Source organism: Salvia miltiorrhiza, chromosome 5, assembly GCF_028751815.1.
Source record: "Salvia miltiorrhiza cultivar Shanhuang (shh) chromosome 5, IMPLAD_Smil_shh, whole genome shotgun sequence".
Classification (NCBI taxonomy): Eukaryota; Viridiplantae; Streptophyta; class Magnoliopsida; order Lamiales; family Lamiaceae; genus Salvia; species Salvia miltiorrhiza.
Genome location: NC_080391.1, coordinates 20,801,470 through 20,821,650, shown reverse-complemented (window position 1 = coordinate 20,821,650; position 20,181 = coordinate 20,801,470). Strand labels below are relative to the sequence as shown.

General features: G+C 36.9%; 2 protein-coding genes across 3 annotated transcripts; one reads left to right on the top strand and one right to left on the bottom strand.

Annotated features, from left to right (window-relative positions):
• Window positions 1-1,592: 1,592 nt before the first annotated feature.
• On the top strand, window positions 1,593-6,819 carry LOC130986651 (endoplasmin homolog). Of its 2 annotated transcripts, none has more exons than XM_057910115.1 (15): window positions 1,593-1,934; window positions 2,113-2,233; window positions 2,315-2,468; window positions 2,577-2,657; window positions 2,922-3,033; window positions 3,124-3,250; window positions 3,339-3,477; window positions 4,242-4,362; window positions 4,515-4,708; window positions 4,791-5,006; window positions 5,094-5,259; window positions 5,430-5,571; window positions 5,650-5,800; window positions 5,874-6,278; window positions 6,367-6,819. In XM_057910115.1, the coding sequence occupies exons 1-15, from the start codon at window positions 1,868-1,870 to the stop codon at window positions 6,631-6,633; spliced, it is 2,463 nt and encodes an 820-aa protein (XP_057766098.1). In that variant the 5' UTR covers window positions 1,593-1,867; the 3' UTR covers window positions 6,634-6,819. The 2 variants fall into 2 exon arrangements, with proteins under 2 accessions (XP_057766098.1, XP_057766097.1); XM_057910114.1 differs by having other exon boundaries at window positions 4,512-4,708.
• Window positions 6,820-9,860: 3,041 nt separating this feature from the next.
• Window positions 9,861-12,312, bottom strand: LOC130986652 (thaumatin-like protein 1). Its single transcript, XM_057910116.1, has 3 exons — window positions 12,074-12,312; window positions 11,308-11,983; window positions 9,861-10,217 (listed from the first exon to the last, which is right to left on the bottom strand). Exons 1-3 carry the CDS (start codon window positions 12,138-12,140, stop codon window positions 10,001-10,003), a joined length of 960 nt encoding a protein of 319 aa, XP_057766099.1. The 5' UTR covers window positions 12,141-12,312; the 3' UTR covers window positions 9,861-10,000.
• Window positions 12,313-20,181: the final 7,869 nt, after the last annotated feature.

Sequence of the window (20,181 nt, the reverse complement as noted above, 5' to 3'; positions counted from 1 at the left end):
TCATTAAAGAAATGATCTAGTGAGAATGATTAAATGTGGTGAAAAATTTGGAACGTAAGATTCAAATCATATTGCGCACATTAATTTATTCAAATTTATCGTGTAAAAAGAAATAATGAATAAATAAGTATAAATCTACGAATAAGTTGCTTGGATGAGTGAAATTTTTTACTGTATTACTTGAATACGTTATTTATACCTTACAAAAATTTTATTCATAAATTTATATTGATTTATTCGTCATTCTCATTTCTCAGAAAAATAATTATTATACTCCCTCCGTCCATGAAAGAACATCCTAGGAGGGAGTGACACGAGTTTTAAGAAAAAATATTGTTGAGTGTATTGAGAGTGAATAAAAGGTAGTTGAGTGTATTGAGAGTGGTGAAAATGTGTTATAATTAATATTGGGAGTTGTGAAAAGTGAAAAGTAAGAGTCCAAAAATAGGTAGGAAGTTCTTTTGTGGACGTCCCAAAAAGGAAAGATATGAAGTTCTTTCGTGGACGGAGAGAGTATAATCTATTATTATTATTTTTATACATATATTAGTGCGTTTAACAATTATGGTTAGGACTAAATAAATTATTCTCTTCGTCCCTCAAACATCTTCCTCGATTTCTATTTTGGGTCATCCTCAAAATATCTTCCTAACCTATTTTTAAAAATAATTGTATTGACTATTATTTTTACGGGTTAATTGCCCATAAAATACTGAATTTTCATATAATTCTGGTTTTACACATAAACTTTGAATTGTAGCGTGACAATTACTAAGCTTTTGATTTTATCTGATTTTGCTACTAATCCAAATTCCGGCCAAATACCAAGCTAATAGACGTGGCGTATTTATTCTTGCGTGACAATTAGTTGGCAAAATAATATTTTTTATTTAATTTCTTATCAATAAAAAAAGAACACAAAGCAAATAACTCAAATTATCAATAATTTAATATATCAAATCAAATAATAATATTTTTTAATTGAATAAATTTAATAATAGTTAGGAGATTCTTCGAATTTAGGCGTGTCAGCCAAAGAACATTTTAATTATCAATAACTTAATATATAAAAAAATTATTTTGCTAAGTAATAAAGTTTAATTTATTAAATTTTCATTATCTAAAGATTAATTTTTTTATAAATTATATTTATATTGTTTGAATGACTTCTATTTTATATATTGGAGTAATCAGTTGTGTAATAGTGAACTAGAAAAAAATTGATTTAACTTCGAGAATTAAAAAAAATACTATTATTTGATTTGATATATTAAGTTATTGACAATTTGAGTTATTTGCTTTGTGTTCTTTTTTTTATTAATAAGAAATTAACAATAGATACGTCACGTCAAATATTGACACATCATATTAGCCTGATATTTGGCCGGAATTTGAATTAGTAGAAAAATCAAATAAAATCTAAAGTTTAGTAATTATCATGTTACAGTTCAAAGTTTGTGTGTAAAATTAGAATTTGACGAAAATTTAGTATTTTATGGGCAATTAACCCTTATTTTTATAATTTTTATTTTTTTATATGACTCATTATATACATAACTAATTTTTATTAAAATTCGTGTCACTCGGCGTAAAACATGTTTGGTGGATGTAGAGATTATGAATGCTTTCGTCTTTGATCTTGCCTTATGCAAAACGCAAAGACGAAGCTTCCAGAACACCCAGAGCTACTCCACGTCTAATAAGCAGAACCCGCCAATGAGTGCGTTACACGTGGAATCTTAGGCCAATCAGAACGCTCTATCTCGTGGCACCCGTCAACCAGTCTCCTAAACCCCGGCTGCATAAATCTCACTCTCCACTCCGAGAGCACTAACAACCTGAGTCACAGATTTTGCAGCAAGCAAGAATGAGGAAATGGACGATCTGCTCCGTTTTGTTGCTACTCTGCCTCTTGTTTCTTCTACCAGATCAAGGTACTTAAATTCTGTTTCCTTTTCACTAATTATTTGTTAAATGTGCTTATCTTTAGAATCACTCGATTATCGATGGTTGTATGAGCTAGTGCTTATCATTTTCGTGCTCTAGGATTTGTTGAAACGTAGTATTTTTTAATATAGAGGATTTGGTTGATAAATCTGTGGAACATTTTAGGTAGGAATTTACACGCAAATGCCGAAGCTGATTCGGATGCGCCGGTCGATCCGCCGAAGGTGGAGGAGAAGATCGGCGCCGTACCGCACGGATTATCCACTGATTCTGATGTCGTGAAGAGGTGACCTGCGTTTTATTTTTTGGTATTTGAATTGATGAGTAAGTGATTTTCATTTTAATTGATTTATTCCTGGTGATGTAGAGAAGCTGAATCGATGTCGAGGAGATCGCTCCGCTCGAATGCGGAGAAGTTCGAGTTCCAAGCCGAGGTCTCGCGGCTTATGGATATTATCATCAACTCTCTATATAGTAACAAAGATATATTTTTAAGAGAATTGATCTCCAATGCTTCAGATGTGAGTCTATCTCTCTCTCCCCCCTCCCCCTTTTCGTGTTTTATGGTATTTTAAGAGCAGATCTCATGAAGTGTCCGATTATGATGGGTGATTTTTGTGACCATTCAGGCTTTGGATAAGATCAGATTCTTATCACTTACTGACAAGGAAATTTTGGGAGAAGGTGATGATACCAAGCTTGAGATACAGGTAAGCTTCGCTGCAGAGCCATGCTTGGGCTAGTTTGGTGTAGTCAGCTTTTGATATGGGCTAAGTTATATCTGGATCATCCTGCAATAGTAATTTAGTTAAATGTTTTTCTCATAAGAATGTTGAGCATTGTTAAACCTAAACGAGTAGTGTGCACCTCCTGGTTCAATGCAAAATGACTCGCTGTAGTGAATGGGGATATTAGAGCAGATTAATGTTGAATTGTAATAGGAAATTAATAATATTTTCATGTAATTGTGCCAGATTAAGTTGGACAAAGAAAAGAAAATTCTCTCAATCCGTGACAGAGGTATTGGTATGACAAAGGAGGATTTAATCAAAAATTTGGGTACTATCGCTAAATCTGGAACTTCAGGTACTATTTTGAATTGGAGCTAATTGCTCTTTAAGTTGAAGGTGTCACTGTTTAAGCAATTTAACGTTGCATGATTTGTTGTCAATGCAGCATTTGTGGAAAAGATGCAGACAAGTGGAGATCTTAACCTTATTGGGCAGTTTGGTGTTGGATTCTACTCCGTGTATCTTGTTGCTGACTATGTTGAAGTTATTAGCAAACATAACGATGACAAACAGTATGCACTTTTGCACCATCCTCCTGGACTATTAATATCCTCTGTAGAATGTAATATAATTGATTTTGAATATAATGACCGAATCTAGGCACGTGTGGGAGTCAAAGGCAGATGGAGCTTTTGCAATCTCAGAAGATACATGGAACGAACCCCTTGGTCGTGGGACTGAAATTAGACTGCACCTTAGAGATGAAGCACAGGAGTATTTGGAAGAATACAAATTGAAGGTTATTAGTTTAAATGCAGCTCCTTTTTTTTTTTTTTTTTTTTTTTTATGTGCATAAATAGTTGGTTTTAGTTCAATCTGTTTATGTCACATAAGTTTCAGAACAGCCATCTGAGCTTGAACTAGGTTTTTTTTGTGAAAACTGAACTTGAACTAGGTTGCTTGTAGGATTACTTTCTGCCCCCACCCCTGATTTTCTTGCGTTAATTTCTTTATCTGTATGACTTGGTTACTGTTCTTTACTCTTTCCAAAAATGGTGTGAATTTGCTTTTGCCCTCTGTTACTGTAGAATGCATCTCATATTCAATGATTCTATCTTGTGTGAGAAAGCAATAATTATTATGCCTTGTATTATATTCTTCTAGGATGGCTAAGCATTGTCAAGTGGTTTCGTTACCCCTTATTTGTTCAAGGGTTGTTAAGATATTCCCATAGAAGATTCCTTGAAACGTACCTCTGTGAAGAGATATAGGATCACTAGGAAGTTTGATGGACTGGCTTATGCAAAGAAGTCCATCTTAAACATTGGCTGGAGTAGATGACTCTAGCTATTTAGTTTTGGTTTTCGATTGTCGATCTTTTATCTCGTTTCATAGTGGGTTGGAGGAGGGTGCTGTTTCTTTTTACATTTGTGTGGCTTAATACTGTTAATGCACTAATTCAAGAGATGTATAGTATGGAAAAGGGCTGTTGCTTTTGTGTTTGTTTTATTTATCTATTTCAGCACACTGTTCTTATTTTCTCCATATTTCTGATTGTTGCAGGAGTTGGTGAAAAAGTATTCTGAATTCATTAACTTCCCCATACATCTTTGGGCTACTAAAGAAGTTGAGGAGGAAGTTCCTGCGGAGGAAGATGAATCCAGTGATGATGATGAGGAGAATGGTATGCGTATTATCTGTGATTGTGAAGCCTTCATACTTATTTGCTTTTCAGAAGAACTGTGCACGTTTTGTTACTGGTTCATTACAAGATACTTAAAGTGTACATGCATATTGTTCTTGGTGCTTACCTAATCCACGTATGAAATGAAGCAGCTGAAAGTAAATCTTTTGAGGAAGAGGAGGAAGATGCTGAGAAAGATGAGGATGAGAAGAAACCCAAAACAAAGACAGTAAAGAAAACTACCTCTGAGTGGGAACTTTTGAATAATGTAAAAGCTATATGGCTACGGAGTCCAAGGGAGGTGACAGATGAAGAATACACAAAATTCTATCACTCTCTGGCTAAGGTGGATACCATGAACAATGTGCAACCTAATCTTCTTGTACAGCAGTTTAATTCTTTTAATTAACATTAATTTCTATTGACAGGACTTTAGTGATGAGAAGCCCATGACATGGAGTCACTTTAATGCTGAGGGCGATGTGGAATTCAAGGCTGTGTTGTTTGTGCCTCCCAAGGCTCCTCAAGATTTGTATGAGAGTTACTACAACGCCAACAAATCCAATTTGAAATTATACGTTAGACGGGTCTTTATATCAGATGAATTTGATGAACTTCTGCCCAAGTATCTGAACTTTTTGCTGGTAACATTTGTCTCCTTAAAACTTTTTCTAACAATTTGGAATTTAGCTATGGGACCTGATCTTACTAGTACTTGTGCATGTGACCAGGGTCTTGTTGATTCGGATACCTTGCCGCTTAATGTGTCAAGAGAAATGTTACAACAGCACAGCAGCTTGAAAACGATAAAGAAGAAACTCATCCGGAAGGCCCTTGATATGATCCGCAAACTTGCTGAAGAGGACCCTGATGAATCTAGCGACACAGACAAGAAAGGTATGTTAAACAGAAAGAGATGTTATTATTGACCGATGTAGGGGAACTTATGCACAGAGTTGGCTAGTTGATGATGTCCTTATTTAAGTGCAGCAATATTCTGCATTGTAAAATTAATTGTATGTGCTTAACTGGTTCTGCTTTGACTTTGAAATGTAATGTGATCCCAGAAATCGAAGAATCCAGCGACAGCAATGAAAAGAAGGGCCAGTATGCGAAATTCTGGAATGAATTTGGCAAGTCAATCAAGCTTGGTATCATTGAGGATGCAACTAACAGAAACCGCCTCGCAAAACTTCTTAGATTTGAAACGTAAGCATATCTACATTGAGATAAATTTGATGCATAGAAGTTTAACATAAATTAATGGGGTGGTTTACTCTTGTGCAGTACCAAGTCAGATGGTAAATTAACTTCACTGGATAAATACATAGCAAGAATGAAGTCGGGACAGAAAGATATCTTTTACATTACTGGAACAAGCAAGGAACAGCTCGAGAATTCTCCATTCCTTGAAAATCTAAGAAAGAAAGGTTACGAGGTAAGCTCCTCTCAGTTGCAATGGTGATTGCACTAACGATTCTCAAAAAACTGAATTTCAACCTGTGCCATAGGTGATCTTCTTTACCGACCCTGTGGATGAATACTTGATGCAATATCTGATGGATTACGAAGACAAGAAATTCCAAAATGTATCCAAGGAGGGGCTCAAAATCGGGAAGGAATCGAAACTGAAGCAACTCAAGGAGTCTTTCAAGGAGCTGACCAAATGGTGGAAAGGTGCTCTAGCTAGTGAAAACGTGGATGACGTGAAGCTCAGCAACCGTTTGGCAGACTCTCCATGCGTGGTGGTAACGTCAAAATATGGTTGGAGTTCAAATATGGAGAGAATCATGCAGTCTCAAACTCTCTCAGACGCCAGCAAGCAAGCCTACATGCGTGGCAAGAGGGTCCTTGAAATCAACCCCCGACACCCCATCATCAAAGAACTTCAAGCCAGAGTGGCCAAGGATCCTGAGGTATTATCTACATTTCACCAACTCATAGCTTCTTCCCTCCCTTTACATTGTCGTCTCGTCTCGATTGTAATCGGTTCCTCTTGTTCAGGATGAAAGCGTGAAGGAAACAGCGAAGCTCATGTACCAGACGGCCCTCATGGAGAGTGGCTTCATTCTCAACGAACCCAAAGATTTTGCTTCCCGGATATACAGCTCGGTGAAAAACAGCCTCAACATCAGCCCTGATGTAGCAGTGGACGAGGACGATGATGTGGAGGAGACAGAGACGGAGGCGGAGACTAGTTCTAAAGAAACGGGGTCTTCCTCCAAAATTGAGGAGGCAGTGAACGATGAGGACGTGAAAGACGAGTTGTAGGGCGTGATGAATGATGTTTTTAATCTGGATAGGAGATTCTAATTTTGCTCTTTCATTTTGCTGTCTTAGAAATTCTCTTATCTGGTTAGTACCATAGTGCAAATACAGGCTTAACCGAGCTATGCTGTGCGAATTCTCGTGACACGCGAGTGCTTTTATTACAATGCTGTATCATCTTTTATTCAACACACTGTTTTTGGGAGGTTAAAATCTGACTAATGGTTGGTCCCCATTGGTATACGAGGTTCTGATTTTGTGCAGAAATGAGGTGTCAATATCCAATTATTATCAATATATATGCTCTACTCAGTCAAGACGAGACATCCTTCAAAAAGAATAAACGGATGTGCCAACGTAATTTGATTCATTTTGCCTCAAGGGTGCAAAACCATCGTTTGTTTACACCCTGAACTTGATCAATTTCAATTTAAACTCCCGAATTCACTTTCACTAGTTCTTGGGATATTTTTAGCATCTTCATTTTTTAGTTTCACACGTTGATCTATAACTTATATACATTTTTTAGTTTGACGTGTTGATCTGCATTTAATTAGCATAAAGGATAAAAAAAAATGTAAAGTCCCATTGGAGTGAGAAAACTTTAATGAAAATAGAATGATTGGTTTTGCACTATGTTACGCACAAATGAAGGCTTTAATTGGAACCGTCCACCGATAAAAAAAACTCTGTAATCAGCAATGTGGGAGGAGCGCCAAAAGAAGGCTCTGATTCGTAATTAATAAGATTAGATGATTCACAAATCACGACTGTCTACGGAGTTGGAGTCTATCTGTCTAGGAATATGCCAAGTGAAGCAAGTAAGTAATAAGATATTCTCCAAAAATTGAAAACCAAGTAAAATACTTTTCAGATGTTGGTTCATTATAGTATTTCTTAATTCCAGATTTATATCAATCTAAAGTTTAGATCTGAGAGCCCTTTGTGTTTTTAGTGGTGGTCTCCCATACACTCGGGTTGTATCCGACTCAGTTGAACTATCTTGACTCATTTTTTCTTGAAATGATACTAACATTAACACGATCTTGGAATGACACTAACACTATTTTATTTTACAAATGACACTATTTCGAAAATAACACTAACACTATTTTATTATACAAATGACATTATTTCGAAAATGACACTAACACTATATCGAAATGACACTAACACTTGACATTCGGGTAGGATAGTCCAATTGAGTTAGATCCAGGTTAAGATTCGGGTCGGGTACGACCCGGGTGTACAGGAGATTTTGTGATGTTTTTATGACTTGTGGGGTTTGTCGGATCATGTATGTTAAGTCGATATTTGATTTCTAAAGTAGCTCAACATTATATGAATCAAATCGTAATTAAGGCTATGGTGTGCATATGTTGACCTAGCGATAGGTGGTTAATGCCCAACGTTTGAGGTCCTGGGTTTGAGTCCAACATCGTGCGGTCTTTAAATTTCTTTATTTATTTGTACAATTTATCAAAAAAAAAAAGTCTTAAGCATATGTGTGTTGAATGTACCAATTTGCTATTATAATTTTTACTCCCTTCGTCCCACTTAGCTTGGCATGCTTTCCTTTTTAGTTTGTCTAATTGATAATGACACTTTTCAAAAATAGTATGTGATCTCTACATTCTCTACACACATTAAAGAAGTGGTCTCCACTCACTTTACACTCTTAACCCTTTATTCTTAATTTTCGCACCCAAAGTAAAAGTGCCAAGATAAGTGGGACGGAGGGAATATTTTATTTTAGGGTTAATTGCCAGTAAATTCAAAAGGTTTCGAAATTTTCTCGACTTTCTCATAACCTTTCAATTTGACGTAGCAATCCATAAATTGTAATTTTTTTCTTATTATTCCGAAAATTAAAAAATTCTGCCAATTTTAAGCTGACACAGACATCGGAATATCCATCGTGGCGATGCCGACCGGCTAGCGGTACAACGTCATTTTGTTTTAACTTATACGACGTCGTTTTGATTTTCAACTACAATTAAAAAATAAAAATTAAAAATAAAACAACAACAGTAGAAGTCTCTCCGCCGGCGAGAGCTTCAAGCTCGTTGGGACCAAATCTCGGTGGCGCATCGCGTTCTGGTGGTGAACAAGGAGATGGCGCAGTGGTTTTGGACGGCGGAGGATCATGGTGGTGTGTAGGGCGTGGCGGACAGTGTGGAAGGCGACGGTCGCAAACCCTAATTTCTCTCATTCTTCTCTGTGCGCCGCCGCCACTGAGGTCTTCAACTATGCTCGTCACTGTTGCCACTGAGGTCGTGGACTACAATTGTCAGAGAGGGTTGATGGAGATGAGAGAGAGAAAGACTGAGGTCATCAGCGGCGGATTTTAGAAAAGGAAATGAGGAGTCGCGCGAATTCATGAGCCCGTCGACGGACGAGGTCAAGCGGCGGTGACCGCAGGTCTGCTGCTCGTCGGGCCCTAAGGTAAATGAGACGGCGTAGGGTCCGGTCCTCAGAAACGGCAACGACGATTTTTGCCTGAATCGGAAGGAGAGTTAGGGCCCAAATTCTTGAGAGGGGGTGGGAGGAGGGGAAGAGCGGGAACTGAGAAGGGAGCTACATCTACTGCCTCGTCGGCCTTCAAAAGCGGCGGTGACGATCGGCGTGACAGGGGAAGGGGGCGGCGACAGGGAAGGTGGAGGGTTTGGGGGGTGTTTGGGGAAGGGGTAGGTTTTTTTATTTTTTTGTAAATTAATTTATTAACAAATTATTATATTTTATTTAAAATAAGATTATTAAAAAAATAAAACAATGACATGTCATAGCTTATTTTTAAAAAAATTGTTATTAACCAAATAAAGGAAAAACGCACTCACACTCTAACCCTCTAAGTGACTTGAACCCCTGACCTAATTGACGCGTCATTAGTGCTTGCCATGTAATCTGGCCGGATTTTTAATTTTGGGAACATTAAGAAAAAATTTACCACTTATGGATTGCTACGTCAAATTGAAAGGTCGTGCGAATGTCGCGAAAATTCCGAAACCTTTTGAATTTTCATGCAATTAACCCTTTATTTTATTTTAAATATCAGTTGTATTGATTCTATTTTTCTTGTTTAGCTGCATTTTCCTTCATCATCTCGGACTGCTTCTTAATGCTAAACATTCTAATTAAATTCTCCATCTCTATGCATGCATCCTAGTCTCTCTCTTGTCAAGTCAGAAAAACTCTACAAAATAAATTAAATATTTAAATACACCACTAGCTAATATGTTGAATACATGCATCCCAATTAAAATTTGCAAAAACAAAATAATAATTGCGGAGTTTCTGTACACAAAATTTTGTTTTGTTGGCAATGTGCTCCATTTCCTAATAATTAATTTGCTGAACGAAAATAGGAATCCTACAACAGAAGAAATATGAAGAATATTATTGTCGACGCTGCACAAATAATGTGATTAGGGTTCAACGCAAGATGTGATGAGCCTCCGGTCACAAAATTTGGGAGCCACGTTGTGAGGCTATCTTCTGCAGGATGAGAATGTGAGCCACCGCTAGCCGCCGCCGCCGCCGGTGGTGGTAGCCCATTTGTGGTTGCTGACCAACTTGAAGATTTTTTACTGCCAAAAATCGATAGATATATAATGAAATCGAATCTCTTAAACAAAAACTTTTCACGTTGATACTAAAATGAAATGCCGACTCAACTTTCTATATGGTTAATTAGATTTTTTAAAATAGGAGCAAAGGGATGAATTATGCGATAAACGTTCTTTTTATGATTGCATTATAGTAATATTTTGAATTTGTATTTTATGAGGAACACTTTCATAATTACATATCATGATTGAATTATATAAATACCTAAAATATAATATCGATACAAGACAGGAAAAAGGGCACAAAGTAAAACGTACGTAAAATAATACAATAGAAAGTAAAAGTAAAGATTCTTCTCATTTTTCCAGCACTATATATATATAGTACTGCTTACAGTTTTCCATTCACCAATCATAAATAAACAAGTGCATTAAATTATTCATCATCGTAAACTTGTGTAGAAAAATATATTATCTTCAATCGTAGATACGATCGACTAACTTTAATCTGTCCAAAAAAAAAACTAACTAAATATGGTGAATGCAAATACTAACGAATAGCCACCAATCTAGACTTTGAAAAAAAGAAAATCTTGTTATTATTCAAGATATATAATTAAAGAAAAATATATATGCGTGCAGAAATGTCTACTATACATATACATAAATTTAATGGTGTTGTCAAAACAAATTATATAGTAGCCATTTACTAATACGCGCGCGGCCGATAGAATTTTGGCAAAACATATGTAAGAGCTAACTGGTTTATATATAACAAGTACAATACTAATATAACAAGATATATAGTAATAAAACTATACAAAACAAATAGTTTTCTCAAGAAAACAAAAGCAAAAAAAAATCCCCCAAAAAAATAATCTACAATGACGACTATATTTTCCATAGAAGATATAGATCAAACAATAATTGATCCAAACCTTGTATACAAAGGTTAAAAATGGTTTTTATTTCACCTGCTAGTATTTTAGAGGTTAAAAATGTTTTCACCATTTTCTGACGTTATAACATTTTAGCATATTGTCTCTCTGGAGAAAAATGAGAAGCAAAAAAAATGATGTGATAAAATTAGCAAGAAATGAAGGTTGCATACCTTGTTAGGGAAGGGCAGAACGTAATCGTATAATCCGGTCCGGTACACGTGAATATACTGGTAGCATCGTCGTATGCATAGCTATACGATCTCGGGCATGCATTCTTGAAAATCTCGGAATATGGCGACGGCCGGCACTTCTCCGGCGTCCCAAACTCCCCGCTGCAGCAGTACTCCGCCGTCCCAAACGCCTCGCACGCGCTTTTGCACCCCTGCCCGTCCCCTGCCCGCAGCTCCTCCGGGCACATCCGGTTCAGATCAACCATGCACCCGGTCGACCCGCACGCCCCCGAACCGCCGCTTGCCTCCACGATCATCGGCAAGTTGTAGCCATCCACGAGGCTCACGTCGTAGAAATCTTGACTCCCCGACGAGCCCACCGTGAACTCGGCTAGGGTGGCCGGCGGCGCCGCCCCTGCGCCATTGCATTCCATTTGGTTGGAGCCGCAGTCGCCGGTGGCGCAGCGGCCTTGGCCGGTGGCTGGGTCGAATGAGCAGCCGGTCCGGCCCCAAAACCGGCCTGACCAGCCCGGTTGGGCTTTGATGGACCGGGTGGCACCGGGCGGGAGCTCGAAACCGGTGGTGTCTAGACCGGAGCTGCCCGCGTTTGATAGTATTCCGGGCCAAACTGTGTAGTCACATCTGTTGACCAATAGGAATGAAGTCCCTAAACTTCCTGAAAAATATATCACATGATGAAGATTAGTAACGGCTATAGTTGATGAAATATATACATCGATGAAATCGAGAGTTAATACATATGTACCTTTGACCATGATAAGGAATATTAGGGTGACATAGAGAGCGTGCAAAGCAGAAAATGTCGACAGCATTTGGAGGATTATGATTTTTTTTTTAATGTTTATATATTAGGGAAAATTAGAAGGGAAATGTGTTGTGGTGATGGAAGCAAAAATATTAATTTGATGGAGATGAAAAGAGCAATAGCCCATACGAATTTCTTCAAGAGAGAGGAGGGTTTTGGGAGAAGGGTGAATGATGAAATCAGATTGAAGTGACAAACAAGCCCTATATATATACACATTTATTTGTGGCATGCTGTGACTTTAATTAAGTTTTTCTATTTATGCGTGTCCGTCCTATTTATACGACACATGTGACAAAATTAAAGATGTACGAGTGTGGCTGACACTTTCATTTGCTTATTATTATAACCTCCATTTACAAAAAAAATATACTACAATTTCTTATTGACTTGCTCGCTAAAAATTTATTATTTTTATTTATAATAATAAAATCAACACAATTCTATTTACATTTAAAATGAAAATTTTGTTTTACTCGTATTTTATTGGAATTTCTATCGTCCATATATGACAAAATTTTTATCGACCAATGGAGTATTATATACTAGTATATGTTGCTAGTCGAAAATTGACAAAAAGTTATTTATTAAAAATTACAGTTTTTTAAATTTAAAAGTAATATTTTTAATTTGACTTTTCACTTTATATAACATAATTATTTTTAAAATGGTAGAAATCTATGTCTATGTAAATTACATTTAAGATTAAACAATTAATCATGAGTCTAATTGATTATCAATTGTATCGCGCACTCCAAACAAACGCGTGATTACCGGCGGCATTTGCCGTTGCCATCGGTAATCATGAGGCGGCCGCCGGAATAACAATTATCGATGGCGGATTGCCACCGGTAATATCCTCGTCGGTGATTCATTTATCGGCGGTAAACGACCGTCGCCGGTAAATAACGGTGGCGACGCCGCCGGTGAATGTCACTGTTGAATGGCGGAGCTTCGCCGGACATTATCGGCGACGACGGCCGCCGGTAGTATTGACCGGACGGTAGTTGCGTCGATCGCCGGAAGGGCCGAAGTAATAGCGGCGGCGCCGGTATTTGTTTTTAATTTATTTTATTTATTTATTTTATACTCCACAAGTATTTTCGTATTTATACAGTATTGCATATGTTAGACGAACTTCTCAGTTGGTCACCCATCTTAATTGTGCTCTAAGTCAAGCACGCTTAACCTTGAAGTTCCTTTCGAGTGGTCACTAGTATTATTGATATATCTAGTACCTATTAATTCATTTAAAGTCTATTTCAATATACAATATCATATATTCATAACCTTAGAATATGTCGAGATGATATCCAAGAGACGTTGTTAATTACGGATCGGTCTCGTTTCCGTCCTTATTTTTTTGTCGAAAAAATATTTATTTATTAATTTATTATTATTATTATTATTATTATTATTATTATTATTATTATTATTATTATTATTATTATTATTATTATTATTATTATTATTATTATTATTATTATTATTATTATTATTATTATTATTTATCAATGTAGTTTATACACCATAAGTATTTTAATTTTGATAATTGTAATGTATTTTGAATTTATTTGCATGCGTCCTTATTTTTTTGTCGAAAAAATATTTATTATTAATTTATTATTAATATTATTTTTTTCTTTTTTTATATCAATCTAGTTTATACACCATAAGTACTTTAATTTGGTAATTGTAATTTTATTTGAATTTATTTGCATACGTCCTTATTTTTATGTCGAAAAAACATTTATTTATTAATTTATTATTAATATTAATATTATTTTTTTCTTATATCAATCTAGTTTATACACCATTAGTATTTTAATTTGGTAATTGTAATGTATTTTGAATTCATTTGCATACGTTGAATTTAATCACAATAAATAGGGGATGAATAACGAGGTAAGTGCAATGTTGTTTGAAAATATGAAATAAATAATTCAAGAAAACATAAATGTAAAAAGAAAGTGTAAGTGTAATTTCGTTCCAAAACATAAAATAAATAGTTCAATCAAATATAAATACGTAGAAGTGCTGGTCAAGGTAGCTGACCCGACCGCTTCATGAACTTCTCGAACTGAGCCATACGCTGCTCAAGGGCCTCACGTGTTGCGAATTCTGTAGCATTGTCCTCTTTAGCCTTCTGTAGGAGCTCCTCCAGTGTGGAGATCTGTGTCTCATACATCTGTTGAGACATCGCGGAAGTGTCTGTGCTATGAGTAGACCCCCTACTAACCTGGCTCCGACCGGCACTTCCAGTGCCGTAGAGCCGTGACCTGTCGGACTGTACGACCTCCAAGTAGATCTCATCCAGCTGGTTCTCTCGCCCAGTCTCAATAGCAATGCGACGAATCTCCGCCTAATTCATACATAACAATGCATAATTGTTAGAAAATAAATACATTTCACTATGTATTACTAATATTTGATTAAACTTAAACACTTACATCTAGTCTCTCATCCCTCGGTGACAAAAAGTTTCCATCCTCACACATGTGGATGTGGATAAATGTGCTATAGTTCTGTGCAGCCGGGGGGAGTCCAGTCTCCAAGCTCTGTTCATGCATGTATATAAGTTAAATAAGTTATTATTTGCGATATTATATATTACTTATGAACTTATTTGATAATTACTAACTAGACTCTGTTGCAGGATACGAGTGGACTGAGACCCTCCAACGTGCTTACTGATCCCTGTACCGGGTCCATCGGGCTCAAACATACGGTTCGCACGCGCTTGCTGAAAAACCACCATAACATCCTCTCGCGCCCAGTGTGCCTGGAGCTTAGTCCAGAAATCGTCAAATATGCCCAGGGGTCTATCCATAGTCTTCCCTGCTTCGATCTTCGCCCTGAGCTTTCTCTTGTAGTCGCTCATCATGTCACTGTACCTTTTGCTGGCTTTATGGCTCCCACATCGACATAACCTTAGGCTCATCCTTATGCGACCAAACAAACTCTTTCTGTTGAAAGAAATAATTAATTTAATATATACTAACATTTTAACAATATATAATGATAAATTTATATGTACTAGAACTTTAATTATACCTTTAATTCCTAAAAGTACGCCTCCTTCGCCGTTGGCTGAGTCAACCGCTAAGTGTACTCGTCAAGGTTATCAATCCTCCTAAATGCTCTCGTGCAGGTAGGGATAGCAATTTACCCGCGGGTAATGGATATATGCGACTACCCGACTCTAATAGGTGCGGGTTTGAGAGGCATTTGATATCCACAGATAGTTTCGTCGTTACAATCCACTATTCATTTAGTTCATGGGTATGGGTTTGGATACTTACTATCCATACCCGCAAAACCCATTTACCCGTGAAATACCCACGAAAATACCCGTGAAATACCCACCAAATAACCGTAAAATACCCACAAAATACCCTTAAAATATGAATGTGGATTTGAATTATGGTTTGTGAATCTGAACATCAATGCAAGATGTGGATTTGAACTATGTGATTTGTGGTGAATTTCTTTTTTTTTGTGTTAAATTTGTTATTAATTTATATTTAAATTATGTTTCGCGGGTATCCAGTGGATAGCGGGTGGGGGTATCCGACGGATAGCGGGTTGACGAATACCCGACGGGTAGCGGGTATCCGCGGGTGGCGGATTTGGATAGCATTTGATATCCACGGATAGTTTCGTAGTTAAAATTCACTATCCATTTAATTCGCGGGTATAGGTATGGATAGTCACTATCGATGCCCGTCGTACCCGATTGTCATCCCTACGTGCAGGCGGTGGAGAGGCCCGGTGGCTCCTTCAACTCACTGTGTAAAATTAATTTAAGGAATTATTTGTTATACGAAAAATAATGATTTAAATTAAAATACTTACACAATAGGCATCCTCTCAAAGACCATCCTCCCTCCGTCCCTAGTCCAGCGGGCCTGATCTCGGCAACTGATGGGCCTCTGGTCTAGCCCGTGAACTAGAAGAGGCCTGGGGAGTCTCTGATGTGTCACCAGTCGGCTGCTCATCCCGATCAGACCGACCAAACGAAAGGAAACCTCTACGAGTAGCCATGTTACTTGTTTCAAATTGATTCAGATAAGCATATACACATATCTGTTTATCATAAATTACTTGAATCAAACGAAATTTCGGCAGCATAACCCCACTATCATAACTACTAAGTGTTTGACTCAACCAGTTATGTGAATTTACAAATACATTAACAAATAAAATAACAAACATAACACATAAAATAACAAACAAATACATTGCCAAATATGCCAAATTGTACATTTACATTTAATCATATCACCAATCTATTTCCTAACCATCACTTCCGTCGTCATCAGATGACGTGTCTATGTCTTGATCAGTCACTGGTTCATCGCCATCTTCAATGTCAACGATTCCACAAAGGGGATGAACAAGAAGTGGCGGGTCGACGTCTATAGTTGTGTGGGTACACGTAATAGTAGCAGTCTCTTCTTGAAACGGTTGATCTGTAGAGACTTCAACCTTTGATCTTGCGTTGACTTTGCATGCTGACCACCAATTTTTCTTTGATTGGTTCATACTGGGATAGGGGCAGTAAAACACTTGAACGACTTGACTCGCTAAAACAAAGCGATCGTACTTTTTATATCTCCTTGTGCGACGGTGGTAAGGTGACGCCGACTGGCGGCGGTGTCGATGGCGGGTGCTGGGGGTAGGGGGTAAGGGGTGTGACATGTTCTACAGAAATTGGAAAAACGGCCCTAATTTTAATTCAGCATTACTAGAGGCAAAATGCCGTCGGTAATCGGCGACCCGCTCATGAATTACCGGCGGCGCAGCCTACCGTCGGTAATTACCAACGGTTATATAATTTAATTATTTAACTATTACCGGCGTCACTGCCGCCGGTATTCACCGGCGGCGTTAACGCCGCCGACAGTTTTAAAGATACGGGTTGGCTCCTTCACCGGCGGCGACGTTGCCGCCGGTAATTTTGGCCGGTAAATACGCATTTTTTTGTAGTGTCCACAAAATTTATTTCATTTGAGAAAATATACAATAAAATGTGACCATAAAGATTAAAATAATATTGAAAATATATTCTCTTTGTCCTAAAAAAATAATCATTTTTTGCCATTTTGGTACGTCCACAAAAAATAATAAATTTCTATTTATAAACGCTATCCTACAACAAATTAATATATTATCCTTAATATATCGACTCATTTACCTATTCTATGACATATAGTTCATTAAGGTGAGTTAATTTCCCCACTCACAATACATTTAATAATCATTGTTAGCACTATTTTAAGGTGGGACCTTTTCTTCACTTACATTGAGCCACTTTTATTAAAACTAGTGTCACTTTTTTTATGACTATTTTTGTGGGACAAAGTAAGTATAAGTTCTCTACTTGGTGAAGATAAATACAAAGACTAAAATTAAAATAATACTAAAAAATACTCCGTGTGTCATTTTATATAGGTACTCTAGTTGATAAAAATTTACTAAAAGTTTGACGTGATACCAAAGATTTTAGATAAATAGAAATTAAAAAATCACAAAATTCCACGTATTAAGAACTTATATATTCCTACATGTTCGAAAGAAGATTAAAAATAATTTTACTATTTGCTCAGGTCCCTAACCCATTTGTATTACTCGCTAATTATAGTTTTAGTTGTTCAAATAACTTTAAGAAATATATGCTCCCTGTGATTTGAACTCACAAATTCAATCCGCAAAGAAAACAAACAACAACTCAAACAAAACAGTAAAGCACTCGATGATTTAACGTGGTTCGGATCTTCGATCCTACATCCACGGGAGGGTCAACTCTTTGGTGTCTTTATTGAGTGAAGAAACGAGAACTACAAGTACAAGAAACACAGCAATACCAGCTGCAATCAAGCTCTCAATCACAGAGAACATTCACTCTAACTCTCATACAGAAACTCTTCTTCTTTCACTCTAACTCAGTTATTGATAGCTAAGCTTAACTTCTAATCTGAACAAGAATGAAGATATAAACCTAATCTAACAGCTGCACTTGATCTTGGCCATCGAATGAAATGAAATATGATCCAATGGTTGAGGATGCGCCGCTGCACTGAAATTCTGTTATATCAGTTTTAAACCCCTTTTGCACTTCAAACCTTCAGCTTTCTGTATTTGCTTAGATACCCCTGTCGCATGCCTATTTGTCACAGCCAATAACTAACAAATCTCCACCTTGGTTGTGACAATTGCAGCAATGAACAACACCAAACACCAACATGAGCTTTCCCTCCACCTTTGCCCCATTACAGGGCATCCTTCATACTTGTTTAGTGAGGAAGAACACTGATCAGCTCTAAGCAATAAGTAAACTTAGCAGCTGGCAGTGATTTTGTGAGCATGTCTGCTGGATTATGCTCAGTAGGAATCTTCATCAATTTTACAACTCCCTTCTCAATTTCATCCCGAATAAAATGCATCCTAACATCAATGTGTTTGCATCTTTCATGAAACACTTGATGCTTTGCCAAACACAATGCACTTTGGCTGTCACAATGGATTACAACCTGACTTTGATTTATACCAAAATCTTTGACAATACCTCTTAACCACATGCTCTCTTTAACAGCTTCAGTGAGAGCAATATATTCTGCCTCAGTAGTAGACAAGGCTACAACTGACTGTAGAGAAGATTTCCAGCTAATTGCAGATCCATATAAAGTAAAAACATATCCAGATTGAGATTTTCTAGAGTCTATGTTAGCAGCATAACCAGAATCCCAATAACCAACAAGAGCATCACTATTATCATCAACATTATTCTTAAACAGAATACCACATCTAGTACTACCCTTCATATATCTCATTATCCATTTTAAAGCTTGCCAATGATCTTTACCATGATCAGACATGTATCTACTAGTTACACTAATAGCATGAGCAACATCAGGCCTAGTGCAAATCATAGTATACATAATGCTTCCTATGATATTAGCATAAAGAATTAAACTCATTTTTCTTTTCTCAGTTTCAGATTTAGGTTTCTGATCATTAGACAATTTAAAATGTTGAGCTAAAGGCACTGATACTTCTCTAGTTTCATGCATCCTAAATTTCTTTAATATTTTTTGAATGTAGTCATGTTGAATGAGCCATAACTCACCTTTGCTCCTGTTTCTTATAATATCCATGCCAAGAATCCTCTTAGCATCTCCTAGATCCTTCATATCAAAACTGATTTGAAGGTCCTGCTTGATTTTCTCAATCTCAGCCATGCTAGCTCCTGCAATTAACATATCATCTACATACAACAAAAGGTAAGCAACAACAATATCATTTTTATACTTAATATAAACACAGCTATCAAATTCAGATCTTTTGAAACCAATTTTGGACATATGGTCGTCAAACTTTTTGTACCATTGTCTGCTACTTTGTTTCAACCCATAAAGGCTTTTCTTCAGTAAGCAAACCTTATCTTCATCTCCAGGTTTCACAAAACCCTCTGGCTGTATCATATATATAGTTTCCTCTAAGTCACCATGCAGAAATGCGGTTTTAACATCAAGTTGCTGTAGTTCCCAATTATTCTTAGCAACAACAGCTAAAAGGATCCTTATGGAGCTGTGCTTCACAACTGGTGAGAAAACTTCTGTGAAATCAACACCTTCCTTTTGAGTGAAGCCGCTTGCAACTAATCTAGCTTTATACCTAATCCTATTAACAGCAGCTGACTCCACTTTCTTTTTGAATATCCATTTGCAACTGACTGCCTTTTGAGATTTAGGTTTCTTGACTAGAATCCAGGTTCCATTATTTATGAGTGAGTCAATCTCTTCCTGCATTGCTTTTATCCATTTATCTTTCTCCTTTCCTTCTACTGCTTCTTTATAAGAATTGGGCTCAGCATACTCTATATCCTCTGCCACATTTAAGGCATAATGTATCATATCTGCTTCTGCATATCTAGATGGTGGCCTTATAGTTCTTCTGGTTCTATCTCTAGCTAACTGATAGCTATCAAGGCCTTCATCATCTGATATCTCTTCCTGATCTGCACTTTCTTCTTGAACATCATTAGT